The 26,192-nt window shown below is 44.0% G+C and overlaps 1 protein-coding gene across 2 annotated transcripts; it reads right to left on the bottom strand.

Moving 5' to 3' along the window:
• Positions 1–1,350: 1,350 nt before the first annotated feature.
• On the bottom strand, positions 1,351–17,912 carry SIGLEC5 (sialic acid binding Ig like lectin 5). Of its 2 annotated transcripts, XM_073016117.1 has the most exons (9): positions 17,784–17,911; positions 17,316–17,699; positions 16,841–17,119; positions 16,521–16,559; positions 15,084–15,341; positions 14,712–14,996; positions 14,398–14,497; positions 12,937–13,018; positions 1,351–1,861 (listed from the first exon to the last, which is right to left on the bottom strand). In XM_073016117.1, exons 1-9 carry the CDS (start codon positions 17,818–17,820, stop codon positions 1,670–1,672), a joined length of 1,656 nt encoding a protein of 551 aa, XP_072872218.1. In that variant the 5' UTR covers positions 17,821–17,911; the 3' UTR covers positions 1,351–1,669. The 2 variants fall into 2 exon arrangements, with proteins under 2 accessions (XP_072872218.1, XP_072872219.1); XM_073016118.1 differs by lacking the exon at positions 12,937–13,018 and having other exon boundaries at positions 17,784–17,912.
• Between the last annotated feature and the right edge of the window lie 8,280 nt (positions 17,913–26,192).

Raw genomic sequence — 26,192 nt, 5'->3', positions numbered from 1 at the left:
TAATTCAGCTGTCAATTAAATGACTTTTCTTTTGAAGGCGATCCTTTTTCTCTGGTAGCTGTTCAGATTTTTTTCCTTGTCTTCAGTTTTCTTTGATTCGGCCTTACCTTGACACAAACCCAATGTGGAGATGGTCTCTTTTGACATTCCCAACCTTTCACTGGGCCATAGATTTGACCTTCATTTCCAGAGCCACATGCAAGACCATGGGAACCAAAGCTCCCTTTTTCAATATGAGCAAATGCCCTTGGGAATTTTGGCTTAGTGATTCTGCTTACTTCTCTGGGTTCAGGCTTTCCCCAGAATTTTGGCTTACTAAGTTCCCATTTTATTTTCAGGCATTCTATACTATTTAAGGGAAGTATTCTTTTTCTACTCTCATTTTTTCCCCAAAAGATTTTATTATTTTCAACACAAGACTTGATCAAAATTATCTAACCTGTCATAACCAAAACAGTAGTCACAATTCAACTTCTTTACAGTGATGAAAACGAGGTTTGGGTGGTAGATATTGAGAATCAGTGTCCTCCCAGTATTCCACTGGAATTATCCATTCATTTCCTCATGGCCACTTGCTAAAGTTTCTAACATCATCATTTATCTGGGTTTGGAGAAACCTAGATAAGTAACCGGCGAATTTTTAGCTGCTTTTGGTTTAGCATTTAAAAAAATTAATTAGTTCAGTTTTAGAGAAGGGAGAGTATAATTTCTTTCTCCAGTCCACTCTTCCAACCCAAGACCACCCATGAACTCACTTTTGGAGGAAAAGATAGTGTAAGCCAGATTAAAGCAAAGAGGCATGACTTCCAGGAGGAGAAATTTCAAATTGCAAAGAAAATGTTGTATGAACAAGCATGAAAGGCTTAAGAAAGGGTTGGCCAAGAGGAAAGTATAAATAAATAGATAGCAGGGAGGTCATGAAGGACCTTAAGTGACGGGAGAGGTGCTTGTGATGTATTGTCTAAGGCCAGGGGGCCATGAACGGGTTTGGGCAGGAAAGAGTTAGACTCAACTCTTTGGCTGTTGGAAGGATTCCTGTGGGTCTCATAAATGAAGGACTGGAGCTGATGGAATATGATGCAAAGATTGCAGGTAAAAGTGGGCAAAGATATGACCCTGGCAAGAATGTAAGATCCCACATCATGAACCAAGTGCCAGGCTGAGGGGCTGGTCTCTCCTAGGGAGTCTTTGAAGAGTTCTGGGAAGGGGAGTGACACCAACATATTGCTGCCCTGTTTTTTGTACCCAGTCATCCCCAGCCTTGAGAGAATTTGCCAACAGGACCTTCCTATTCAAGGAAGAGAGACCAGCAAGCACTGAGCACATGCCCTGTGCCAGGACCTGTGTTGGTTGATTTCCATGTGTTGCTTTCTTTAATGGTCACAACAACCTTTGAGGTAACATGCATGATCTCTGATTTACAGAATGGGAAACTGAGGCACAGAGGGATGCAGTGAATTGCTTGATGACAGTGCCAGGGCCTAGGTTTGAGCCCACTTCTCCAATTCCATCATCTATCTTCTTTCTGCTCTGCTTGGAGCACTTACACATCAGTTAATGTTAACATTGTCACAAGGGCTCTTCATGCTTCAGCAAGTGGTCCCTGACTCGTCCTTCCCTCCAGACAGGCTGTGGTTCCTCTGGCCAGCACTGAGCTCTGGGTGAGTCCTCACTTGCTTGTCTTGACCTCTGAGTACTCCGTGGTGCTTGGGGCCTCCTGGTCCTTAGGCTCCCTCGACTTCATCTCAGAAAAGCTGAGGGAGGCATAATGGAGCTCCTGTTGTTCTCCCAAGGGAGGGGTATCCCCAGCAGGAGATGCTTGGTCTCCGGGGCTGTCTGGCCAGGGCTTCTTCCTGGAATCCTGAGTAAAGGGGAAGGAAAGGTGTCACAGTAGGAATAAAGAGGCAGCATCGAATAATGAGTTCTTGTATTTATATGTTGCCTTGGGATGTATTTTGAACCTAAGTTGGACCGTCTCATGCCAGAAGCAGGGCTTAGTCACCTGGACACAATTACCAATTCTCCACCTCCTCCCAGTTCCCCAAGGTGGTTAATCCAGATGTCTGCCCGATACAACCACCTCCTTGTGACCAGCTCCCTATGGGACTTACAGCTACAACCTTCTTGACTTACCTCCTGACTCCTGTGTCCCTCATAGGCTGCACAGATATACTGCGGCAGCCACATCTCAGTCACAGTGTGGCTCCACAGAACTCCCGCCTGCTAGCTCTAAACCCCTAGTTAGAACTCCCTGTGGGAAGCCTGCTTGGGTTATGCCCTGGATTCTAATTAAGGCTTTGGCTCATGGATCCTTCTCTCTCTCTCTCTCTCTCTCTCTCTCTCTCTGTCTCTCTCTTGCTCCCTACCCACTGGATGAGTACTTGTGTCCTGGTCAGTTCCCTTCTTTCCATTCGCCCTTCAAGGCTTGTTGTGCTGACTTCTCTCTGGGACCTGTGAGTAATAAACTGCCTCTGTTATTTCATGTGTTTTGTTGTGCTGTCTCCTCTGTGCCCCACCCACCCGACAGACCTGAACCTGACTTCTTTTCTGGTCAGGGCTCTCCTAGAGAATAGCTGTCTTGGTAGGAATAAACTGGACACAGGTCATATGAGAGCTGCAAGGACATCTGCCAGGATAAACAAGTTTGCTATGAGAGGGACTGCTGGTCACAGGCCGGGCACTTAGGCAGTAGGTGGTGTGCTGGGATAAAAGAGTATTCTGTGAAAGTTACACTGTGAACATATGGCCAAATCCCTGGGGTTCCCATTCAAGGCAGGGCTAGAGTTTATGGCCAATCCCCAGAAAGAGGCCTCAACACCAAAATAAGAGCAAAATACAATAAATGGTTCCCACGGGGAAGTTGGGCTGATGTAACATTTATCAATGCATCCTTTTATAATCCACTCCTCCTAGCAGGCCATAGGCTGCTTAGGTCAGGGTCTATGTCTGATTTCTCACACTGTACGTACCCAGGACCTGGCACAGGGCAGACAGGGCTGGGTTCAAATCCCGGCCCCACCTGTCCATATACATTTCCTGTGAACTCAACTATTCACTCATTCTTTCAAAATTTTGTAATACTATGATTGATTAGACCATATTGAGGACTTACTAATCACACTGAATCATCACAAAAAACCCACAACAGTATAAAAGATATCCTAATTATCCCCACCTTACACACAGGGAAACTGAGGTAGAGAGAGGTTAAGTAACTTGCCCAAGGTTATTCATCTAATACATGGTGAGGCCAGGATTCGAACCCAGCCCTGTCTCCTCTCTTTCAGGTTCTGGGCACGTACCGTGTGAGAAATCAGACATAGACCCTGACCTAGGCAGGAGGAGTAGATTATAGATGAAGCAAATGTATACCTTCAGCATATGTTACAAGGTATCTTATGTGCAAACCAGAAAAGAGACGGCAATTCTGATCCTGGACCCAGGTTCCAAGAAACAGAAACAAAATGGAGCCGATCCTAAGTCCCCAGCAAAGATGGTACCCAGACACAAGAAGCAATTTCTTTCCTCTCCCACCTTCACCCATATCCCTACCCATCACACTGTGGAAAAGTATGTTGAAAGCAATATGAGTCTTCAAACAGTAGCTCAGAAATTTTCTTTTTGAGACAGCGTTTCACTCTGTCATCCAGGCTGGAGTGCAGTGGTGTGATTTCATGCACCATTTCTCGAGGCGGAGGCACGAGATTCACTTGAACCCAGGAGGCAGAGATTGCAGTGAGCCGAGATTGTGCCACTGCACTCCAGCCTGGGCAACAGAGTGAGACTGTCAAAAAAAAAAAAAAAAAAAAAAAAAGAACACTTTAACATTTAGATAATAATAGTTTTCAAATAAGAAAGAAAAGAAATAGAAAAGGAAGAAATATTTGAAAAACAATAGTGGAAATAAAATTTCCAGAGTTGAAGAAAGATGAAACATCTCAGCTGAAAGAGCCCCAGAAGTGCAAGAAAAAAAGATGCAGGGCATCCCATGCCTAGATACAGGATAGTGAATCTTAAGAATATCAGAACCAAAGAGAAAATTATAAAAGTTTGCAGGGAAAATGAGTGGATTACCTACAAATATGTGAGATTAAGAATGATGTAAGATGTCATTTTTTTTTTTTTTTTTTTTTTTCTGAGACAGAGTCTAGCTCTGTCGCCCAGGCTGGAGTGCAGTGGCGTGATCTTGGCTCACTACAGCCTCTGCCTCCTGGGTTCAAGTGATTCTCCTGCCTCAGCCTCCTGAGTAGCTGGACTTAAAGGTGCCCACCACCACACCCGGCTATTTTTTATTTTTAGTAGAGATGGGGTTTCACCATGTTGGCCAGGCTGGTCTGGAACTCCTGACCTCAAGAGGTCCACCCACCTTGGCCTCCCAAAGTGCTGGGATTACAGGCGTGAACCACCGGACCTGGCCAACGTAAGATTTCTTGACAGCAATACTAAATGCAAGAAACAGTGGGGTGAAGTTTAAAGCACAGAAGGAAAATCACGCTAATTTTAGAATGTATATCCTGCCAAATAAAATTAAAATGTAAGGGGATAAAATATATTTCCAGGCATATAAGTCTTCAGAGGCCTTGAGGAACTGAAATTGAAAACCCATTGGGAGGAAGAATTCAAATACAAAGAGATAAAGAGAAAGAAAAACAGAAAATCTATGGTAAGTATGAGATAGAAAGGTAACAAAGTTCCTCAGCAAAATGTGTAGTTGTGTATTTTTTTTTACAAATCAAATAATAGAAAAATGCTAAGTATGTTCATAGTAACACAGAACAAAAACTGCACATCTATAAAAAATACCAACATTGTAAGAAGTTGAAGGAAGAGAGGCCAAGAGATATAAAAGCACACCAAAGTTCTTTTTGTTAGATGTAAGACAGAGATATTAATTTTTTTTTTTTTTTGAGACGAGAGTCTTGCTATGTTGCTCAGGCTAGATTCAAACTCCTGGGCTCAAGCGATCCTCCTACCTCACCCTCCCAAGTAGCTGGAATTACAGATGTGCATCACCGTGCCCGGCAAGATATTAAGCTTCTAAGTAAGAAAGGAGAAAAATTAAATATTGAAAAAGTGGAACTAAGTGAAAGTAAAAGGTAAAATAGTAGAAAGAAATTCACATATGTCAGTAACCACAATAAATGCCAGTAAACTCAACAAGGGATGTCAAATTGGATTTTTAAAAACCTGGTTATATACTGTTTACAAAAATCACTGCTAGAGCATAAATACATAAAATGTTGGGAGGATGGGAGAAAATGAAAAAGTATCAGGCATCTAACAAATCAATAAGAAACTAGAGTAGCTATATTAAGATCCATATGCCAGTTCATTCCAGTCTTCATGAAAGAATGAGACCCTGGCTCAAAAAAAAAAAAAAAAAAAAATCCAGTCAAAAGCAAAAAGCATCATTATGAGCCGGACACGGTGGCTCATGTCTGTAATCCCAGCACTTTGGGACGATGAGGTGGGTAGATCACTTGAGCCCAGGAGTTCAAGACCAGCCTGGTCAACATAATGAAACCCTGTCTCCACTAAAAATACAAAAATTACCTGGGCGTGATGGTGGGCACCTGTAATCCCAGCTACTCGGGAGGCTGAAGCAGGAGAATTGCTTGAACCCAGGAGGTGGAAGTTGCAGTGAGCCAAGATCATGCCACTGCACTGCAGCCTGGGTAACAGAGTGAGACTCTGTCTAAAAAAAAAGAAGAAGAAAGAAAAAAAAGAAAACAAAAAGCACCACTATGAAGAGAAAGAAGAGAAAGAATTACTATGTTTGATAAAATGTTCAGTTCACTGAGAAGATATAATGCTTTTCTAAAATATATGCTTTTAATTTAAAAGTACATCAAATATAAGAAACACAATTGATATAAGTACAGTAAGAAATTGACAAATACATTATCATAATGTCAGATTTCAACACACCTCTCTCAAGTATTGACAGGTTGGGAAGATCTATCTATGTCTAAAGATTTGGGTTTGAACATTACAATTAACATACTGGCCTGTTTAAGAAATAAAAAATATACATTGTCGCCCAGGTTGGAGTGCAGTGGCACGTGCGATCTCGGCTCACTGCAACCTCTGCCTCCTGGGTTCAAGTGATCCTCCTGCCTCAGTCTCCTGAGTAACTGGGACTACAGGTACCTGCCACCGCCCCCATGCCCAGGTAATTTTTATATTTTTAGTAGAGACGGGGTTTCACCATATTGGCCAGGCTGGTCTTGAACTCTTGACCTTGTGATCCACCCACCTCGGCCTCCCAAAGTGCTGGGATTACAGGCATGAGCCACTGTGCTAAAAATATACATTATTCTTAAGCACACAGAAAACATTTACAAAAATTCATTGTATACAGGCCACCGATCAAGTCTCAACAAATTTTAAAAATAAATATCATAAAACCATGTATTCTGACCAAAAAGCATCTACTTAGAATTTAATTATGAAAGATGTTTAAAATCTTCGTACCTTTGGAATTTTTAATCCCAAATAATTTAAGATTCAAAGAAAAAATCACAATGTTGTTTTAACAGTATCCACAACTGAATGATATTCAAATAATATATATCAAAATTTGTAGAAGGGAATAAAAATGAAATTCTGAGAGAAATTTATCCCTAACTATGTTTTATAGAGAATGAAAATATATACACTAAGAAGGTAAGTATCCAGCTTAAAAATTTATCAAAGATCATCAGAATAAACCAAAACAAGTAGGAGGAAGGTGCTGAGAAAATGAGAGTAAAAATCAATAAAATAGAAAACAAAGATACAGTGAGAAAATTCCACAATCCCAAAAGTTGGTTCCATGAAACTGATAATAAAATAGGGAAAGCAATGAACAAGATTTAGCTGGAAAAAAAAGAAAGAAGTCACAAATAACCAATGTCAGGAATATTTCCAAAAGGGGAAGTAATCTCGACAAAAACAAATAACATAAAGACAAGAGAATGCCACCTATATCCTTTTGTCAAAAAAAAATATGTAAAACTTAGATGAAATGAACATGTCTCTAGAATAAAACTCGCTGAAGAATACATAAAATGATTAAATTAGGAAAATTGCACATAGTGACACCACCAGGCCCACGTAGTTTGATAGGTGACATCTATCAATCATCGAGGAAACAAGTCATTTCAGTTTTACACACACTGTTCCAGACAATAGAAAAAGAGAGACTAGTCCCCAGTTTCTCAATCTTATCTTGATGCCCAAACAAAAGAAACAGGAGGAAAAAGGAAAATGACAAGTGTATTTGACCCATGCATATAGATGCAAAAGTGCTGAGCAAAAGATGATCAAATTGAACCTACTGGAGTATTAAAAAAAATAAAATGCTATGTACAATATGCTTTTCTCCCGGGAATGCAGGAGTAGTTTCATATTAGAAAAATCTTTGTCATTCCCCATGGTAAGAAATTAAGTAGGAAAAAATCCTATTAGTAGATGCATTCAAAAAATACAACAGATGATAGAAAGGAGCTTCCTTAACCTGACGAAAGTTCACAAAACCAAGTGGCTGGATACTGGGTGCATTTCCTTCAAAATCAGCAGTAGCAAAAATGCCCATGGTCACTATGTCTACTCAACTTCGACTGTAATCTCACCCAGCATATTGAAGCAAGAAAAGGGAGAGAAGTGCTTAGGACAAAAGGAAGAAATAAGATGTTATTACTTTGCAGATGATATAATCATCTAATTTGAAATCCCAAAAGATTCTAAATAATACCCAAGACCAATGTGTGATTTTTTTCTTTTTGTAGAGATGGAGGTCTCACTATGTTATTCCCCGGCCTTGAACTCCTGGTCTCAAGAGATCCTCCTGCCTCAGCCTCCCGAAGTTCTGGGATTACAGGCATGAGCTACTAAACCTGGCCTAATTTGTGATTTTTTTTTTATTGAAAAAAATTTATTTTAAATACTTCAATTTCTATAACAAGTTATTTGAACTAATAAGGGAGCTTAGCAAGTTGGAAGGAAATGAAATCAATTAAAAATGTAATTGAGTTTTACTTGCTGCATTTACCGAGAGAATTAAGACAATTCTCTAAATCCAGAGAGCTGACACCCCAGAAGCGGTGGGTGTCACTATGAAGAGATGCACAGTTATAGTGAAGCCCCTCGAGGAACCCAGCCGAGAAATTCAACCCCATCAATGCGGGAAAGAAAAAGGAGAAGTTCGGTGTTGCCAAATGGTGAGGAAATGAAAAGTAACTGGCTACTATTCAAACCATCCATAGTCATGAACTGCCCACAGTCTGAGGTGTTACGTGGACTTCCGTGGCCAGAGGAGGTTTGCGTGTCCTCACTTCCTCATCAAAGTGATTGTTCAGGGCAGTGGGTCAGTTGTTGAAATCTGACATCCCTTAGAAGAAAAACACATCTGCAGAGTATACATGAGGACAGGCATTTCTTGCTCAGTACCTGAAGCCCAAAAGGATGAGTTGATTCCTGAAGAAAATAGCATTACACTTGCATCAAACCCAGCTGCTTTGATTCAGCAAGCCATGACAGCTAAAAACAGGAATATCACTAATTTTTCAGATGGTATCTATATTTCTGAAAAAGAAGAGATCAGCAGGCTTATAAATAAGATCTAAGAATTCTCCAGCTACCAAAGCAAAAAGATTCTAAAGGACACATGCAAGACCAACTTGTGATTTTTTTTAATTACAAAAAAATCAACCCCTCTTATATTTTTAAAATACTTTCATTCTGCATTGTGATAAGGAATCAGAAAATGCACTTTTAGAAAGATAGCATTTACAATAACAACAAAAACTGGTATTTAGGAAGAAAAATAACAAAAGATGTGTAAGACCTGTGTGAAGAAACTCTACATTATCTCTTAAAAACACTGAAAAAGATTTAAAGGAATAGAGAGAGAAAGACCTACTCTCAAGGATAAGAAGGCATGAATTTCTAAAAAAGTAAAATTTTTCCAGATTGAGCTATAGATTCAATGCATTTTTTGGAATTTGACAACCTGATTTTTTTTTTTTTTTTTTTTTTTTTTTTTTTTTTTTTTTTTGAGGCGGAATCTCACTCTGTCACCCAGGCTGGAGTGCAGCGGCGCAATCTTGGCTCACTGCAAGTTCCGCCTCCCGGGTTCACACCATTCTCCTGCCTCAGCCTCCTGAGTAGCTGGGACTACAGGCGCCGCCACCATGCCCGGCTAATTATTTTTTGTATCTTTAGTAGAGACCGGGTTTCACCATGTTAACCAGGATGGTCTTGATCTCCTGACCTCGTGATCCACCTGCCCTGGCCTCCCAAAGTACTGGGATTACAGGCGTGAGCCACCGTGCCCAGCCTTGACAACCTGATTCTAATATTTAAGTGGAAAAAAAAGGATCAAGAATGGTCAAGATACTATTGAAGGAGATTAAGGAAGGGGTTTTGATGTACTCGATATCAGGACTTATTTTTGAATTTATAGACAGTGATGACTCAGGGACAGTAAAATTGACTATTGGAATAGAACAGAGGCCACAGAAAGAGACCCACAAAATACAGAATTTTAATACGTGGCAGAATTGGCATGTAGCTCAATGGAGAAGGGAGAAGGACTATTCAGAAATGAAAGAGAAACATATCTGGATCAACACTATACACCACACACAAAAGTCAACCCCAGATAGGGTGAGCATTTAAATGTCAAAAGAAAAGCATACTCTCTATGTCCATCACTTCAATTTTTTTTTTATTCTTAGATCCCACAAATATGTGAGAACATGCAATGTTTGTCTTTGTGTGCCTGGCTTACGTCACTTAACATAATGATCTCCAGTTCCATCCATGTCATTGCAAATGACTGGATCTCATTCCTTTTTTGGCTGAATAGTACTCCATTGTGTATATGCACCACATTTTCTTTATCCGCTCATCTATTGATGGACACTTAGGTGACTTCTGGATTGTTTGCAACTCAGTGGATCAATGCTTGAGGGGATGGGTACCCCATTCTTCATGATGTGTTTATTTCACACTGCATGCTTGTATTCAAACACTTCATGTACCCCATAAATACATACACCTAATATGTATCCACAAAATTAAAAATAAAAAAACTAAAAAGAAAAGCATAAAACTTTTAGTAGAAACTATATTTGAATATCTTTCTAATCTTAGGATGGGTGAAATTTTTTTTAATGAGATCCAAAAGTTACTCAATAGAAAAGAGAGGATTTGTGAATATGATTATATTACAACTAGGAACTTATGTTCATTGAAGATCACTTTAAGAAGTGAAGACAAGCTACACATTGGGAGAATATATTTATATTTATGACACATATAATGAGAAAAATAGTGTAAAGATGTATAAAGCAAATTCAATAAGAAAAAGTCAAACACCCAATAGGAAAATGGGATCCAGATGTGACCAGGCGTTTTATAGAGGACGAAAACAGAGAGAGATTTTTCATCTTCATTGGTAACCAAGGAAATGCAAATCAGTACCATAGTCAGATAGTAAAATAGCCTCCAAAATTGAGAAAACTGAGAAAAGCAAGTGCTGAAGAGATTACAGAACAACAAGACTTCCCTAGGCATAGATGAGAGTATAAATGGATGTAATTGCTTTGGAAAGCCGTTTTTCATGACCTTGTAAAGATGCCCATTCACACGTCCAGCGATGTGGCAACTCAATCTTTAGGTAATGCTAAAGAAAAGCTCTCGCGTGTTAATACAATGAGACAGGGATAAGAATGTTCAGAACGGCTCAAATGGAAAAACCCAAGTGTGCATCAATATGAGCTTAGGTGATAGATAGAATCATAAAATATAATATTATAAGTGGTCACACCTATAATCCCAGCACTTTGGGAGGTCAAGGCAGGTGGATCAAGACCAGCCTGGCCAACATGGTGAAACCCCATCGCTACTAAAAATACAAAAATGAGCCTTGTGTGGTGGTACGCGCCTGTAATCCCAGCTACTCAGGAGGCTGAGGCAGGAGAGTTGCTTGAACCCGGGAGGCAAAGGTTGCAATGAACCGAGATCGCACCACTGCACTCCAGCCTGGGCAATGGAGTCAGACCCTGTCTCAAAAAATATAGATATTATAAGCAGGAAAAATGAATACAACTGCAACTTCATACGGCATGGATGAATCACAATACAATGTTGAGTCTACAAAGCAAGTCCGAGAAGTGTGCATGGAACATGATACCCTCTGTAGATTCATAAACAATTAAAACGAAATAGTGGCATATGTTAAGTCTACAAAGTCTACATATATGTGACAACAGTAGGAAGACAAGATTCACAACAGTGGTTACTGGGAATGGATCAGGGAGCAACACGGGCGGATATAAGTTATCACCAGGGTGTTAGGTCTTAGGTTGGATGGTGGGTTCGCAGTTATTTATCATATTATGAACAAAAATGAAAAAGTAAAAGTAATTGATGCTTGTTTCAGTGATTATAGCTTGGTCACGAACTAAGCATTCTGGATAATTCCATTTGGGGCAACACTAGATGAATTTTATAAAGGAGGAGAGGAGACATGCTGGACAGAAATAGTGTGAGAAAAAACTGCAGGGGCTAAAGAAGCCCCAGCCCCTGTCCTTCAAGAATTCCACAGATATTGGCCGGGCGTGGTAGTTCACACCTGTAATCCCAGCACTTTGGGAGGCTGAGGCAGGCAGATCACCTGAAGTCAGGAGTTCAAGACCAGCCTGGCCAACACGGTGAAACCCCGTTTCTACTAAAAATACAAAAATTAGCCGGGTGTGGTGGCACATGCCTGTAATCCCAGCTACTTGGGAGGCTGAAGCAGGAGAATTGCTTGAGCCTGGGAGGCGGAGGTTGCAGTGAGCCGAGATCGCACCACTGCACTCCAGCCTGGGTGACAGAGCAAGACTCCGTCTCCAAAAAATAAAAATAAAAAAGAATTCCACAGATATGATGAGGGGGTGGAGACAGGTAAAGGCAGTGGTGATGTGTGATGGGGACAGCGATGCGTATAGGGCTGTAAACACAGAAGAGAAGGGGTGGATGTCAACGGGAGGGGAAATGATTAGAGTAACAGATACTGAGATTAGAGCTGGAAGGATTGGATGAGGTAGTCTGGTGGAAATGGGGAAGGAAGGGTGGAAGAAACTGTACTTGCAAGGGCTCTAAGTTGTAGGACAGCAGGTCTGTATGGAGACAGAAGGCCAGCGTGGCCAGGCCATGGGGCAGGATCAGAGGTCAGGAAACAGGCTGCAGTGGCCACCTGGTGTGGGGCAAGGAACACGGGCCTGATTCTCTAAGAGACAGGAACAAACAACAACAACTCTAGGCTGCCTGGGAAGTAATAGTTTTGGGGCGATGGTTCTGGCAGCCTGAAGTTTGGGATGAGCAATGGAGGCAGGGAGGAGGTGAGGCAGGCTCTGTGGCCAGTAGAGGTGGGGAGGGAAGATGAGCAGAGGACAAGTTAGTTTTACTTTTAGAAAGAAGGTTGGTGGCCGAGCGCGGTGGCTCACGCCTATAATCCCAGCACTTTGGGAGGCCGAGGCAGGCAGATCACCTGAGGTCAGGAGTTCAAGACCTGCCTGACTAACATGGCACAATCCAGTCTCTACTAAAAATACAAAAATTAGCTGCAGGTCGTGGTGTGCACCTGTAATCCCAGCTACTTGGGAGGCTGAGGCAGGAGAATCGCTTCAACCTGGGAGGAGGAGGTTGCAGTGAGCCAAGACTGCACCATTGCACTCCAGCCTGGGTAACAAAAGTGAAACTCCATCTCAAAAACAAACAAAACAGACAAACAAAGAAGGTTGAATGGGACATAATGATTTCCTGGATCTGGGATATGAAGGGGGAGAACAGGAGAGAAGAGAACTCCCAGGAGACGAGGAAGGAGTGGGTTTGGTGGAATGCCGAGGAGCTCAGCCTGCACTTTCTGAGTGGACATGCACAAAAGGAGATTCCCAAGCCACTCACCCAGGAGACGGTACCCATAATGGGGTCTTCATCATCCATTTTTCCTGGTCTCCCAGCTGCTTGCTTCCTGCAGACTTTCACTCTAAGGAAAGAAACCAGAACAGTGCAGCTGGGACCACCCAGGTACAGGTTCGCAGGCTGCCCCATCCCGTGTTAAGATGGTGAAAATGACAGTGAAGTCATCCAGGCCCTGGAACTGCACTCGGAGACCTTCCTGACATGGGAATGAGGGCTCCATCCTCCTGGATAACCAGGGATTTGGTCAGGGTGCCATGGACTGAATTTCCATCATATAGACCCCCTCTTACACACAAAACCATGGCAGGAATGGTCATAGCAGTGTTATGCATCATAGCCAAGAAGCAGAGGCAACCCAAATGCCCATCAATGGCTGAACAGACAAATCAAATGTGTTTCATTTATACAATGGAATATTATTTGGAAACAAAATGGAATAAAGTATCGATGCATGCTACAACATGGATGAACCTTGAAAACATTATGCTGAGTGAAAGAAGTCAGCCACAAAGGACCACATATCGCATGATTCCATTCACACGAAGTACAGCTGCAGCTTCAGGGCAGACAAATCCACAGAGACAGAGAATAGGTTAGGGCTGGGGGAAAGAAGCTGGAGTGATAGCTAAGGGGTGCAAGGTTTCTTTAGGTCTTCGTTTTTCACTTTAGGCTAATGAAACAGTTCTATAATTGATTTTGGTGACAGATGCACAACTCTGTCAATATACTTAAAGCCATTGACTCGTACACTTTCGGTGGATGAATTGTACAAAGTGTGTATCTCAATAAAGCTATTGGAAGGAAGGAAGGAAGGAAGGAAGGAAGGAAGGAAGGAAGAAAGAAAGAAAGAAAGAAAGAAAGAAAGAAAGAAAGAAAGAAAGGAAGGAAGGAAGGAAGGAAGAAGGAGGGAGGGAGGGAGGGAGGGAGGAAGGAAGGAGGGAGGGAGGGAGGAAGGAAGGAAGAAAGGAGGGAGGGAGGGAGGGAGGAAGGAAGGAAGAAAGGAGGGAGGGAGGGAGGGAGGGAGGGAGGAAGGAAGGAAGGAAGGAAGGAAGGAAGGAAGGAAGGAAGGAAGGAAGAAGAAGAAAGAAAGAAAGAAAGAAAGAAAGAAAGAAAGAAAGAAAGAAAGAAAGAAAGAAAGAAAGAAAGGAAAAGAAAGAAAGAACACCTCTCTGGATCTACTCAGTTCTGCTTTTAGTTTGGTTTGGTTTTTCTTTTAAGACAGAGTCTTTCGCTCTGTGGCCCAGGATGGAGTGCAGTGGCACAATCCCGGCTCACTGCAGCCTCGACCTCTATGATCAAGCTATCCTCCTGCCTCGGACTCCTGAGCATATGAAACTATAAGCACACATTACCACCTCTGGCCTTAGCTCTGCATTTCTGACATTCAGTCTCTCCTACTCCCTACAAACACCAACCTGTACCTTCCCTGGGACCAAGACTTACATTAAAAAGAAGATGAGGCACAGACAGATACAGAGCAGGGCCATGACACCAGCACCACCAAGGGCTGCAGGAACCACTCCTGTCCTGAGGTTCAGTCTCCCTGCAGAAAAGAGCGGCATGCAATAACTCACTCTCAGCACTCAGACTCTTCTCCTCCCACCTACTGGGCAACTTGCTCCAGGGCCCTGCTCAGACAGGAGATGTAAAACCCTGTCCTCCCCACCGCCAGTCCAGCCTCTCTCTCCTACCATCCATCACTCTGGGATCCATGCCCCTCCCCTCAGTCCCTTGCCCTCTGCAATACGCCCCCTGACCTTGCAGCAGCACGACAGAGCTGCTCTGGGACCCATAGGTGTTCCAGCCCTTGCAGCTGACTTTGAGGCCAGAGGTGAGCCCACCGTGGAGGATCAGGGAGCTGTTGGCCCAGGGCCTGGCTGAGCTGAAGTTGACCTTGAATGAGCCCTGGCTGCTGTTCCCCTCCAGTGGCTTCTCCCCAAGCCACCAGCACAGGGAGGGAGCCGGCCAGGCTCGAAAGGAGCAGCTGCAGTGCAGACTCTCAGCCTCCCAGGAGCAGGAGGGGCCCAGCAGCTGTGGGAGGGCTGTGGGGAGGGAGGACAGGACTCAGCAGGGAGCCTCTTCCCTCTTTAATACCATACAGTTCCTGCTCCAGCTGCCCCCACACTCACAGTAAACTGAGAGATTCAGAAAAATGTGCAGGGAGCCCAGCGGGTGCTCAGCGTGGCAGGTAAAGACTCCTTCTTTTGCAAACTCTACTCGAGGAAGCTCCAAGATCCCAGTATTGGCGATGGGGGTGGCGTTCGGGGCAGAGGATGCCTGGAACCAGCTCAGGTGTGCAGGGGGGTTGCTGGGAGCTTCACAGAGCAGCCGCAGAGCCTGGCCCTCCAGAACCAGAAGCGTCGAGGTGTTTTGCAGGATCTCTAGGGCTTTGGGGAGAGAGAGATGGGGTCAGGGAGGCTGACAGTCCCTATTCTTCCCTCCTTCCCAGGATCCAGATGACATCTCCCTCTCCTCCCCTGGCCATGCTGGCTTGGTTCCATCCCGGTTCAAACGCTGGGCCTTTGCACACTCAGGAAACTGACCAAAACTGTCTGAGTCTCATGTCTCCAGAGGAGGCTCAATATCTCACTGGTACATGCCTGGACTGTGGTGGAAAGAGGACAGAGAGCCCCCTGTGGCATTGGGAAATACAGTCCCATAGTGTGGCAGGACATAAGACTGAGAACGCAGGAGTGGAAGGGTGAGAGGAGAAGAACCATAGAGCTAGGCTGACTGAGATGAGAGGGACATGGATTGGTCCATGGTGACTGTGGGAAGAACCAGACCACAGGAGGGATGGGAGATGGGAGGGGTCTAAAGTCTGTTCACCGCTTTGAGCAGAGTGCATGAGTGTGCACCTGTGTGCGTGTGCATGTGTATGTGCATGTGTGCGAGTGCGGGTGTATGTGCATGTGTGCGTGCATGGTGTATGTGCATGTGTGTGTGTGCTTGTGTATGTGCGTGTGTATGTGCATGTGTGCATGTGCGAGTGTATGTGCATGTGTGCGTGCATGGTGTATGAGCATGTGTGCGTGTGCATGTGTATGTGCATGTGTGCGTGTGCATATATATGTGCATGTGTGCGTGTGCATGTGTATGTGAGTGTGTATGTGCGTGTGTGTGCATGGTGTATGTGCATGTGTGCATGTGCGAGTGTATGTGCATGTGTGCGTGTGCATGTGCATGTGAGTGTGTATGTGCATGTGTGCATGTATGGTGTATGTGCATGTGTGCATGTGCATGTGTATGTGCGTGTGTGCATGTGAGGGTGTATGTGCATGTGTGCGTGTGTGGTGTATGTGCGTGTGTGTGTGTGTGTGCGTGGGTGGTGTGTGTGCATGTGAGCGTGTGCATGTGTATGTGCGTGTGTGCATGTGAGTGTGTGCGTGTGCGTGTGTGGATGTGTGCCTGCACATGGGGCTCACAGAAGGTGGAAGCCAGAAGACAGTAATTCTCATTCTTGCTCTTCCCAAATCTGATTCCATTCAAGCTCTGATTCTCTACATCTGCTCAGAGACAGACCCAGAGGCAGGTCCCAGCTTCAGAGAGGAGAAGGTCTTTCCTACCTGTGCCATTCCAGAAGATGGTGATGTTCTGTGGAGCATCTGGGATAAAAAGATATAACCTTGGCTTCAGCAGTGAGGAGTGAGATGGGCATGGGCCCAGGAGGTACCCAAAGAGGAGCCACAGAAACCCACCAAGTGGGGAAGGCTGTCCTGGCTCACTCCCTCCCAGATCCCAAGGCTCAGATCCACGCACAAGGCTTCTCAAGTTATTGTTTTCTTTCTCTCTTACACACACGCGCACGCGCACGCGCGCACACACACACACACACACACACTCCCACTGCCCTTGGGGACCCAGCTGTGTCCCCAGCACCACTCACAGGAGACATTGAGCTGGACAGTTCTCTCCGTGGTCACCTGAGCTCCTTGGTGTTTCACATGACAGGTGAGGTTGGTGCCATGGTCCTCGGGCCTCGGGGTGAGGGTGAGCTCCGAGGAGCCGGTGGTTTTGGGGTCCAGGGGACTGAGGGCATCCCCCGTCCAGGAGAATGTGAGAGGTGGTCCCACTTCACAGGATCCTGGAAGGCTGCAGCTCAGCCTTGTGAGGCGGCCGGACTCCAGAGGCTCCAGAAAGTGGACGTCGGGTTTCTCTGTCAGGGCTGAGGAGGAGACAGGGAGATACCTGGGCCCCAGGGGCTTGAAGACGTACGGTGTGACCCCGAGAGTGGCCAGGCCTCAGGCCCCGACCTGCCCCAAGTCCTACACCTCCTCCAACCTCCCCTGCCCAGGTCCTGTCCCTGTTCTCACACGGGGGTCTCCACGTCCCAGGGTCCTCTCCAAGGGCCCCCGCCATACCTGTCACCTCCAAGTTCAGCTTATTCTGAAGGTAGGTATGTTTTATAACCGTTCCTCCCTCCACGCGGAAGACGTAGCTTCCCGTGTCCCCCATTCTGGCATCTCCGATGCTCAAGGAGCAGTTCTTGTTCCTGACATCCCCAAGGAGGCGGAAACGGCCCTTGGTCTCTGGCTTCACTCTTCTGTCTGGGTCGTTTGTGGCCACAGGCTTAGCATAGTATGGGCTCTCCCCGTCCCGGAACCAGTAGCCGTAGAGTGGGGGAGAGGAGTACCGGGAATTCCAGGGGTAAGAGAAGGAGCAGGGCACGAGGACGCACAGACCCTCCTGCACCGTCACCGACTTCTGCACTTGCAGCTCGTACCCTGGCTTCTCCTGCAGGGACCCTGGGGCGGGCACAGAGGCTCAGCTGCAGTTCCAGCCCCACCTTCTCACCCCCGTACCTGTCCCTCCTCCCTCAGCTCACTCACCCCCCCACAGCAGGGGCAGCAGCAGCAGGGGCAGCATGTCTCCATCCGCCAGGGCCCCAGCCCGGTCCCAGGTCCCTCTGTCAGGGAAGGAAACGCCCCAAATGTGGGGTGGGGCTGAAGAAGCCCCAACAGGAAGCCAGTGGGTGAGTGAGAGCTGCGGCTATAGAGAGAAGGAGAACTTGGGCATCACGTGCTGTCGGGGTGAGGCCCGGGCTGGGAAGCCATCCTGCTCCCACCCGCACTGGACGCCGCAGGTGAAGATACTGAGGCCCCCAGACGGTGCGAGGCTTGTCCAGCTGGGGATCTGGAGGTGATCACCCTCAAATGATGTTTCAGTCATGACTGAGATCCTCAGGGGAGTGAATGCAGAAAGAAAAGAGAAACGAGGGCTTGTCCTGGTGATGAGGTGAGATGTCAGAACCACCCTCCACCCAAAAACCATGAAACATTCTGGAAATACATAATTTTAAATTCGATTTTAAATGTTCAAAGTGACCAGGCACGGTAACTCATGCCTCTAATCCCAACACTTTGGGATGCTGAGGTGGAAGGATTGTTTGAGCCCAGGAGTCTGAGACCAGCCTGGGCAACATAGCAAGACCCCATACCTAGAAAAAAATAAGAGCTATTAGCTGGTGTGGTGACACACCTATAGTCTCAGCTCCTCTGGAGCACTGAAATAGGAGGATTCCTTGAGCCCAGGAGTTTGAGGTTGCTGTGAGCCATGATTGCACCACAGCATTCCAACCTGGGCAACAGAGTGAAACCTTGCAAAAAAAAAAAAAAAAAAGTTCAAAAGTCCTGGAAAAAAATTTTTCTTTGACCCAAATTGAGTGGAGGGTCAGAACATGAGAGAGCTGAAGCACTCTTATGTTAAGAAGATTCTTGGCACACAGCACAGTCCAGTTTGGGTCTTGATGGACCTGAGGGTCTTGTAGGATGGCGGTGAAACACAAGCCCCTGCTAAAGCCTCATCTTATTAAGGAGCTACAGAAGCAAATTTGCCACCATCAGGCTAATGAAGCTCAGTCTTCAATGCCCTCCCTTCCACGGTCCACTTTTCAGATGCCCAGAAGGGGTCCAAGCAATGTGTGGAAATAACCTGCATTGTTACTGCTCTTTTATGAAAGAAATTTCGTAATCGTTCCCCAAAATTTAACAATGACCTTAACAAATGGTCACATTCTGTGTTGTGAGACATAATGTGTTGTGAGAATAAAGACAGTTTCTTAAGCTATCAATGATCAAAACAAATGTCAACCTCCCATGCCCAAAGAAATACCGACTTCTCTTTCTAGTCTATCTATAAAAATTATATTATAAAATTATTCTCCAATATTGGCCGGGTATGGTGGTTCACATCTGTAATCTCAAGCACTTTGGGAGGTTGAAGCGGTGGATCACCTGAGATCAGGAGTTCAAGACCAGCCTGGTCAACATGGTGAAACCTCATCTCTACTAAAAGTACAAAAATTAGCCAGGCGTGGTGGTGCACACCTCTAGTCCCAGCTACTCCAGAGGCTGAGGCAGGAGAATCACTTGAACCCAGGAGGCAGAGATTGAAGTGAGCCAAGATCACGGCACAGCACTCCAGCCTGGGTGACTGAGCAAGACTCTGTCTCAAAAAAAAAAAAAAAAAAAAAAAATCTCCATTATGAAGGCAATCAAAGAATATCAGCCAAAAATATAGGAAAAAAGCATGCAGGTATAGCAGACAGGTAGACTATACTATTAATAAAAGTAGTATGCCATTTTTCTGAGTTGTCTCATATTTTGGCATTTTAGATTTTGTGATTTGATGTGTTTTCTCAGTCCAAAAATCATCCCATGTGTGCCAAATTTTGTATTTTTGTATTTTTTTCCTAAAGAGTCACAAAGACTCTCTTCTTAACTATACTTATGAAAGCTCTTCTGAGCCCTTTTTTCAACTAGGCCTTGTCCTTGGGACTGCCTTGTCTAGCTGTAGCAAGAATCCTGCTAAGTCGGTTTTGCAAGACTCTTGATATCTGATCACCTTCACTATCTGATCAAATTCCCTAGCCCTCACCCTTGCTATCTGATCATGCTGGCCTGCTTTCAGCAAGAATCCTGTTAAGTCAGTTTAGAAAGAATCCCGGTATCTTCAGCGTCTCCTCTTAGTAGTTTTCCATCCACTGACATACACACCCAGCCTCCCTCACCTGCTGCACTATGTTTCTTGGCTATAAAACCCCCTTGCCTTTGCTGTATTCCGAGTTGAACCTGATCTCTCTACATTATTGCACTAGTCTTTTTTTTTTTAAATTGATTTCTGTTTGGTTTTTTTTTTTTTTGACAGGGTCTCACTGTGTTGTCCAGGCTGGAGTACAGTGGTGCAACCTTGGCTCACTGCAACCTCCCCTTCCCAGGTACAAGCGATTCTCCTATCTCAGCTTCCTGAGTAGCTGGGAGTACAGGTGCATGCCACCATGCCCTGCTTATTTTGTATTTTTAGTAAAGATGGGGGTTTCACGATGTTGGTCAGGCTGGTCTCGAATGCCTGATCTCAGGTAATCTGCCCAGTTTGCCTCCCAGAGTGCTGGGATTACAGGCATAAGCCACCATGCCTGGCCTGCACTAGTTTTGATACCTGTCTCAGTCATCCTGAATAGCCAATGTTAACAGGTGTCAGAATAATTTTTTTCTTTTTTCTTTTTCTTATTGCAAATTCTGAACCTTATTTCTCATTTGAACTGTGAAAGTAATTCATCATACCGGCTAGTAGGATCTAAAGATAAAGACTCGATTATGTAGGAACATGGCATTTTTATCTTTATATTAAAATCTTTATATTAAATTCCCTCTGCTAAAATACATAGTATGGTTTCTGTTTTCACATCAGCCCTTAACTAATTAAATCTCAAGAGATGAATGAATGAGCATTGGGTGATTTCAAATCCCTTTATGATATAATTCATAGCCAACTAGAAATTCTCTTTAAAGAATTTCCCAAACAAGATAAAAGGCGTCTTCAGCAAACGTCATACACCTAATGAAGTAGCTTCAGGTCCTAGCATAAGAAGGCAATAAAAATAAGTAAAAGGTACAGCAATTACAATGAAATTTTAACAGAGGTCTTTATCAATGACATGATTGCATATATAGAAAAATCCAAAAATATATACAGATACATTTGAAGCCTTAATAAAATATTTACAAGACTGCCAGAGATTAATCAAATTACAAAATCAGTTGTCTTTCCACATCACAGTAATAAACAAAAATTGAATTTTATAAAAGATGCCTTTGACAAAAGCTTCAAAAATTATGATATAATTTATCAATATCAAAAAGAATGATATAATTTTTGAATATATAGAATATATCTAACTATTAGAGATGTATCTAACAAAAATATATATATGTTCCCTCTATGGAGGAAATTATAAATCTGTATTGAAGGACATTAAAGATGTAAATAGGCTGGGCACAGTGGCTCACGCCTGTAATGCCAACACTTTGGGAGGCCGAGGCATGTGGATCACCTGAGGTCAGGAGTTCAAGACCAGCCTGGCCAACCTGGTGAAACCCCGTCTCTACTAAAAATACAAAAATTAGCTGGGCGTGGTGGCAAGTGCCTGCAGTCCTAGCTACTCGAGAGGCCAAGGTAGGAGAATCACTTGAACCTGGGAGATGGAGGTTGCAGTGAGTCAAGATTGCACTATTGCACTCCAGCCTGGGCGACAGAGTGAGACCCCATCTCAAAAAAAAAAAAAAAAAAAAAAAGGTAAATAAATTGAAAAAGAGGCCGTGTTGATGAGTTTGAGAACAATATTCTTCTCAAATACTGTACAAATGTCAATTTTACCCAACAATCTACAGCGTCAAAGGAATATGTCATACAATCTCCCCAGTGATTTTTGTGCAACTTGATAACTCTATTGTAAAATTTACACTGAAGTAGAATTGTTCGAGTATGATCAAGACAACCATGAAGAACAATGAATGGTTTTGCAAGATAAAAAGATGTATTATAACATTATAGAAAATATGACCATTTCAGGCTGGGCACAGTGGCTCACGTCTGTAATCCCAGCACTTTAGAAGGTGAGGCAGATGGATCACTTAAGGTCAGGAGTTTGAGAGCAGCCTGACCAACATGGTGAAACCCTGTTTCCTTTTCTAAAAAATAACAAACATTAGCTGGGCATTGTGGCATGTGCCTGTAATTTCAGCTGCTTGGGAGGCTGAGGCACAAGAATTGCTTGAACCCAGGAGGTGGAGGTTGCAGTGAGCTGAGATTGTGCTACTGCATTCCACCCAGGGTGACAGAGTGAGACTGTCTCAAATTTTAAAAAGCTGAGAAAATAGGCCCATTTCAATAGTTCACACTTGTAATACCAGCACTATGGGAGACCGAGGCAGGAGGATTACTTGAGTCCAGGAATTCAAGACCAGCCTGGGCAACATGGTGACACCTCATCTGTACAAAACACATAAAAATTAGCTGGGCATGGTGGCTCATGCCTGTAGTCTCAGCTACTTGGGAGGCTGAGGCAGGAGGATCACTTGAGCCCAGGAGGTGGAGGTTGCAGTAAGCCAAGATTGCACCACTGCACTCCATCGAAGGTGACAGACTGACAGAGTGAGACCTTGTCTGAAAAAAAAAAAAAAAAAAAGAAGACCATTATGTATTGACCAAGTAGAACAAAACTGAGTACCTGGAAATAGACCTTAACCACAAGAAACATCATGTGTGATAGAGGAAGTGGCAAATGATGAATTTTTCTTTTTATTTATTTTGGGTTTTATTTATTTGATTTTTTTTTTTTGAGACAGTGTCTCTGTCACGCAGGAAGGAGTACAATGGTGTGATCAGAGCTCACCACAGTCTGAATTTCTCTGGGTTCAGGCAATCCTCCCATCTCAGCCTCCCGAGTAGCTGGGACTACAGGAATGCACCACTACTCTTGGCTAATTTTTTAATTTTTTGTAGAGACAAGGTCTCACTATGTTGCCCAGGCTGGTCTCGAACCTCTGGGCTCAAGCAGTCCTCCCACCTTGACCTCCCAAAGTGTTGGGATTACAGGCACGAGCCACTGTGCCTGGCCAACTTTTCAAAAAATGCGTGGGCAAAACTTAATGCAATCAAGTTTGCAATAAGTTTGCAATGAAATTTGACCCCCAGCTCATGCATAAAAGTCAAGTACAGGTAGCTTGAAGACCTAAATATGACAGAGAAAACAATAGGGCTGTTAGAAAATAATATAGCAGGAAATCACTATGAACTTGAGGTAGGAAAGGATTTCTGAGCAAAACATAAATAACACTATTTATTTATTTTTATCATTTATTTATTTATTTATTATTTTTGAGATGGAGTCTTGCTCTGTCACCCAGGCTGGAGTGCAGTGGCGCGATTTCGGCTCACTGCAACCTCCGCCTCCTGGGTTCAAGCGATTCTCCTGCCTCAGCCTCCCGAGTAGCTGGGACTACAAGTACGCGCCACCACGCTCAGCTAATTTTTGAATTTTTAGTAGAGATGGGGTTTCACCATGTTGGTCAGGATGGTCTTGATCTCCTGACCTTGTGATCTGCCCACCTCAGCCTCCCAAATTGCTGGGATTACAGATGTGAGCCACCATGCCCGGCCAATAACACTATTTATAAAAAGAAAGATTGAAAACTTGACCCCTGGCCCAGACCCTGAGCTCTACCTCTCTGAGGTCTTGCCTCCACAAGACCTGCACATCCAAAGGTCTTGTCTCCCCAGGACCCTGACATCCTACCCCAGCTCCCACAAGCCATGCTAAGGAGGCTGTTTCTCTCCATGCTTCTCTAGCTTCCAAAAGGGAAAACTGAAGGGCACCTGCAGAGCACCTGAAGGCCAGAAGTAAAGGTGACCACTGAGACAAGGAGTGAGGTAGCAGTGATGGGTCTCAGGTCCCTGAGAGGGGAAGGCAGCACCTTTTTGAGAGAAGGTAATGGGTGGTTCCTCTCCACTGGGCTCCAGGGTCCCTTCTGAGTGATGAGAAACAAGAGATTTCATCCTAACTCCAGGGTGTGGCCTCACCCTGGTGTCCACCTCTTGTTGCTCACTCTTGGAGAATTTGTGCCCCTGTCACTCTCACGGTGACTCCTTAGGTAAAAGGTATCTGTTATACCACATCCTCTTAAGATATATCTCCCACTAACTCCCATCTGGAATCCCCCAGTACTCAGAGAAGAGTTATTGTCCTGGGAGCAACTGAGGAGGTGACATTGATCTTGGGAATTATATTTTTTATTTTCACTCTCTCCTTTGTGATCACTAGAGCACAGTTTCCACGTGCCTGGCTACAGTGAGTTTTAGGAGTCCAGGATCCCAGGTGTAGGAGAATGTACAGAACATTAGGTCACTTGTTTCCTTGGGTGAGAGACAGAGATACCTGCAGTGCCAGCCCCAAACCCCACCTGATCCTCTCTGGCATTTGTCCCACTAACACTAGAGGCATCTCTCAAGCTGGAGATTCCAGATCTTGCCCAGGGACAGCTTCATTCCCCCAACCCCCATCCTCTGTGCTGTCTATTAAGAGCAAGAAACAGTTGGGGTGAGGGAAGAGGAAATTGCAACCAGAAGCCACAAGATATAGACAGAAGGGCAGAAAAGGAAATTTCCTCACAAACTCTACCAGCAAAGCTGGGCCCCAAGGGCAAGGAAGAGGCCAGGCTGGCCCACCTCAGGGGCACAATGCCCATCCTAATAAAAGTAAAGTAACACAAAATACAGAATTGGGTGAAAGAAGGAAAAAAAGAATTGGGGTAAAGAAATAACCATTTTCCCATTCAAGAAGGGCTACAGAATTTGCCTTGAGATAGGAGTGTGTATATAGTTTATCACTACTTTGTTTTCAAATCAAACTGGTGATAGTATCTTTACTGAGGTGAAATTCAGACGACAAAATTACTAGTGGTAATTTTGGATGTATACATTTCTGAAGGATGAGGTGAAGAGGAAGTTAAAATGGTGCTGGATAAAAAAAGGAACATGAACATTAAGGCTCCCCCTTATGGAGGATAGAGAAAGCATTTTTTAAAGTTCTGGATTCAGTGGCAATGAGACGAGGATTTGGGGGATGACCTCTTGGACTCAACAACGTGGTGATAGGACACAAAATCCAGTGAAAGACTTTCTGTGGTGGGGATGAATGGTGAATTTCTGCAACACGATGTCTAGCATCCAATTTAACCTACTTCTTATCCTGAAGGGCCATTCCTTTCTGCTGCTCCCAAACCTTGAATGAAAAGTGCTACCCAAAATATATGTGTACAAAGTGCTGGGAAAGCCAGGAAAGAAGTCTTTGTTCTCATGTTTGGGGAAGGGATACCAGCTTGCATATGTCAATCACCCATCACCCTCAGGAACTCTCCCACATATTGTGGTTAAGTTGGCAGCTTTGGATTCTCTGTGATTATTAAGCATGAGAGATCCAGTTACTTTCTGGGGATCTTAAAATCTGAACAGGATGCAAGATTTGGGAACTACTGGTTCATACCATCAAAACTTAAATCTGCTGTTAAACTCTTGGAAGATATCAGCCTGGTACAGTACAATTTTAACAAATTCAAAGCAGGAGAGGAGGAGCTGAGGATAAAGTTACAACCTGAGACTGAGTTGATGGTATGATAAAGTGAGGCAGGAATTATGTGGAGGCAATTATGAAGGACTCCAATTAGGAGAGGTGTGGACTGAGAGAACACTCTGGTAGCTATGAAGTCTTTACTTTTGATTGGGCATCCACTGGATAGATATATTTAGCTTGCATTTCTATTATGTTTGACTGAAAGTGTTGACCAGAAAATGTTTTATTTTGGTAAAATAATGCATCACACAAATTTTAATATTGTAACCATTTTTAAGTGTATGGCTCAGTGGCATTGAATATATCCATCTTGTTGTACAACTATCACAACCCTCCATCTCCGGAACTTTTTCGTCTTTCCAAACTGAATCTGTGTACTCACTAAACACTGACTCTCCGTTTCCTTCTCACCCCAGCCCTTGGCAAGTGTCATTCTACTTTCTGTATCTACGCATTTGACTACTCTAGGTATCTCATATAAGTAGACTCATATGACATTTGTCCTTTTCTGTCTGGTGTATTTCACCTAGCATAATGTCTTCAAAGTCATCCATGTTAAAACGTTTGTTAGAACTGCATTCTGTTCTAAAGCTGAGTAAGATTTTATCTGATGCATGCTACGTTTCATTTATCCATGTATCCACTGATAAACATTTATGTTGCTTCCATGTTTTGGCTATTATCAATAATGCTGCTGTGAACCTGGGTGTACAAATATCAGACCCCCTGCTTTCAATTCTTGGGGGTGTCTACTCAGAAGTGGAGTTGTGGAATTGCTGAATTACATAGCAATTATATGCTTTGTTTTTTGAGGAATTTTCATAACATC

Source organism: Chlorocebus sabaeus, chromosome 6 (assembly GCF_047675955.1).
Source record: "Chlorocebus sabaeus isolate Y175 chromosome 6, mChlSab1.0.hap1, whole genome shotgun sequence".
NCBI classification, from domain to species: Eukaryota; Metazoa; Chordata; class Mammalia; order Primates; family Cercopithecidae; genus Chlorocebus; species Chlorocebus sabaeus.
The sequence above is the reverse complement of the archived record's forward strand: the minus strand, read 5'-3'. Positions and strand labels throughout refer to the sequence as shown.

Coding starts and splice junctions, on each gene's coding strand:
- SIGLEC5 (XM_073016117.1), bottom strand. CDS start 17,820: ATGCTGCCCCTGCTGCTGCTGCCCCTGCTGTGGGGGG. Junction 14,997..15,083: donor TCTGAATCTCTCAGTTTACT/GTGAGTGTGGGG, acceptor CCCTCCCCACAG/CCCTCCCACAGCTGCTGGGC. Junction 13,019..14,397: donor TGCCTCATCTTCTTTTTAAT/GTAAGTCTTGGT, acceptor TTCTTTCCTTAG/AGTGAAAGTCTGCAGGAAGC.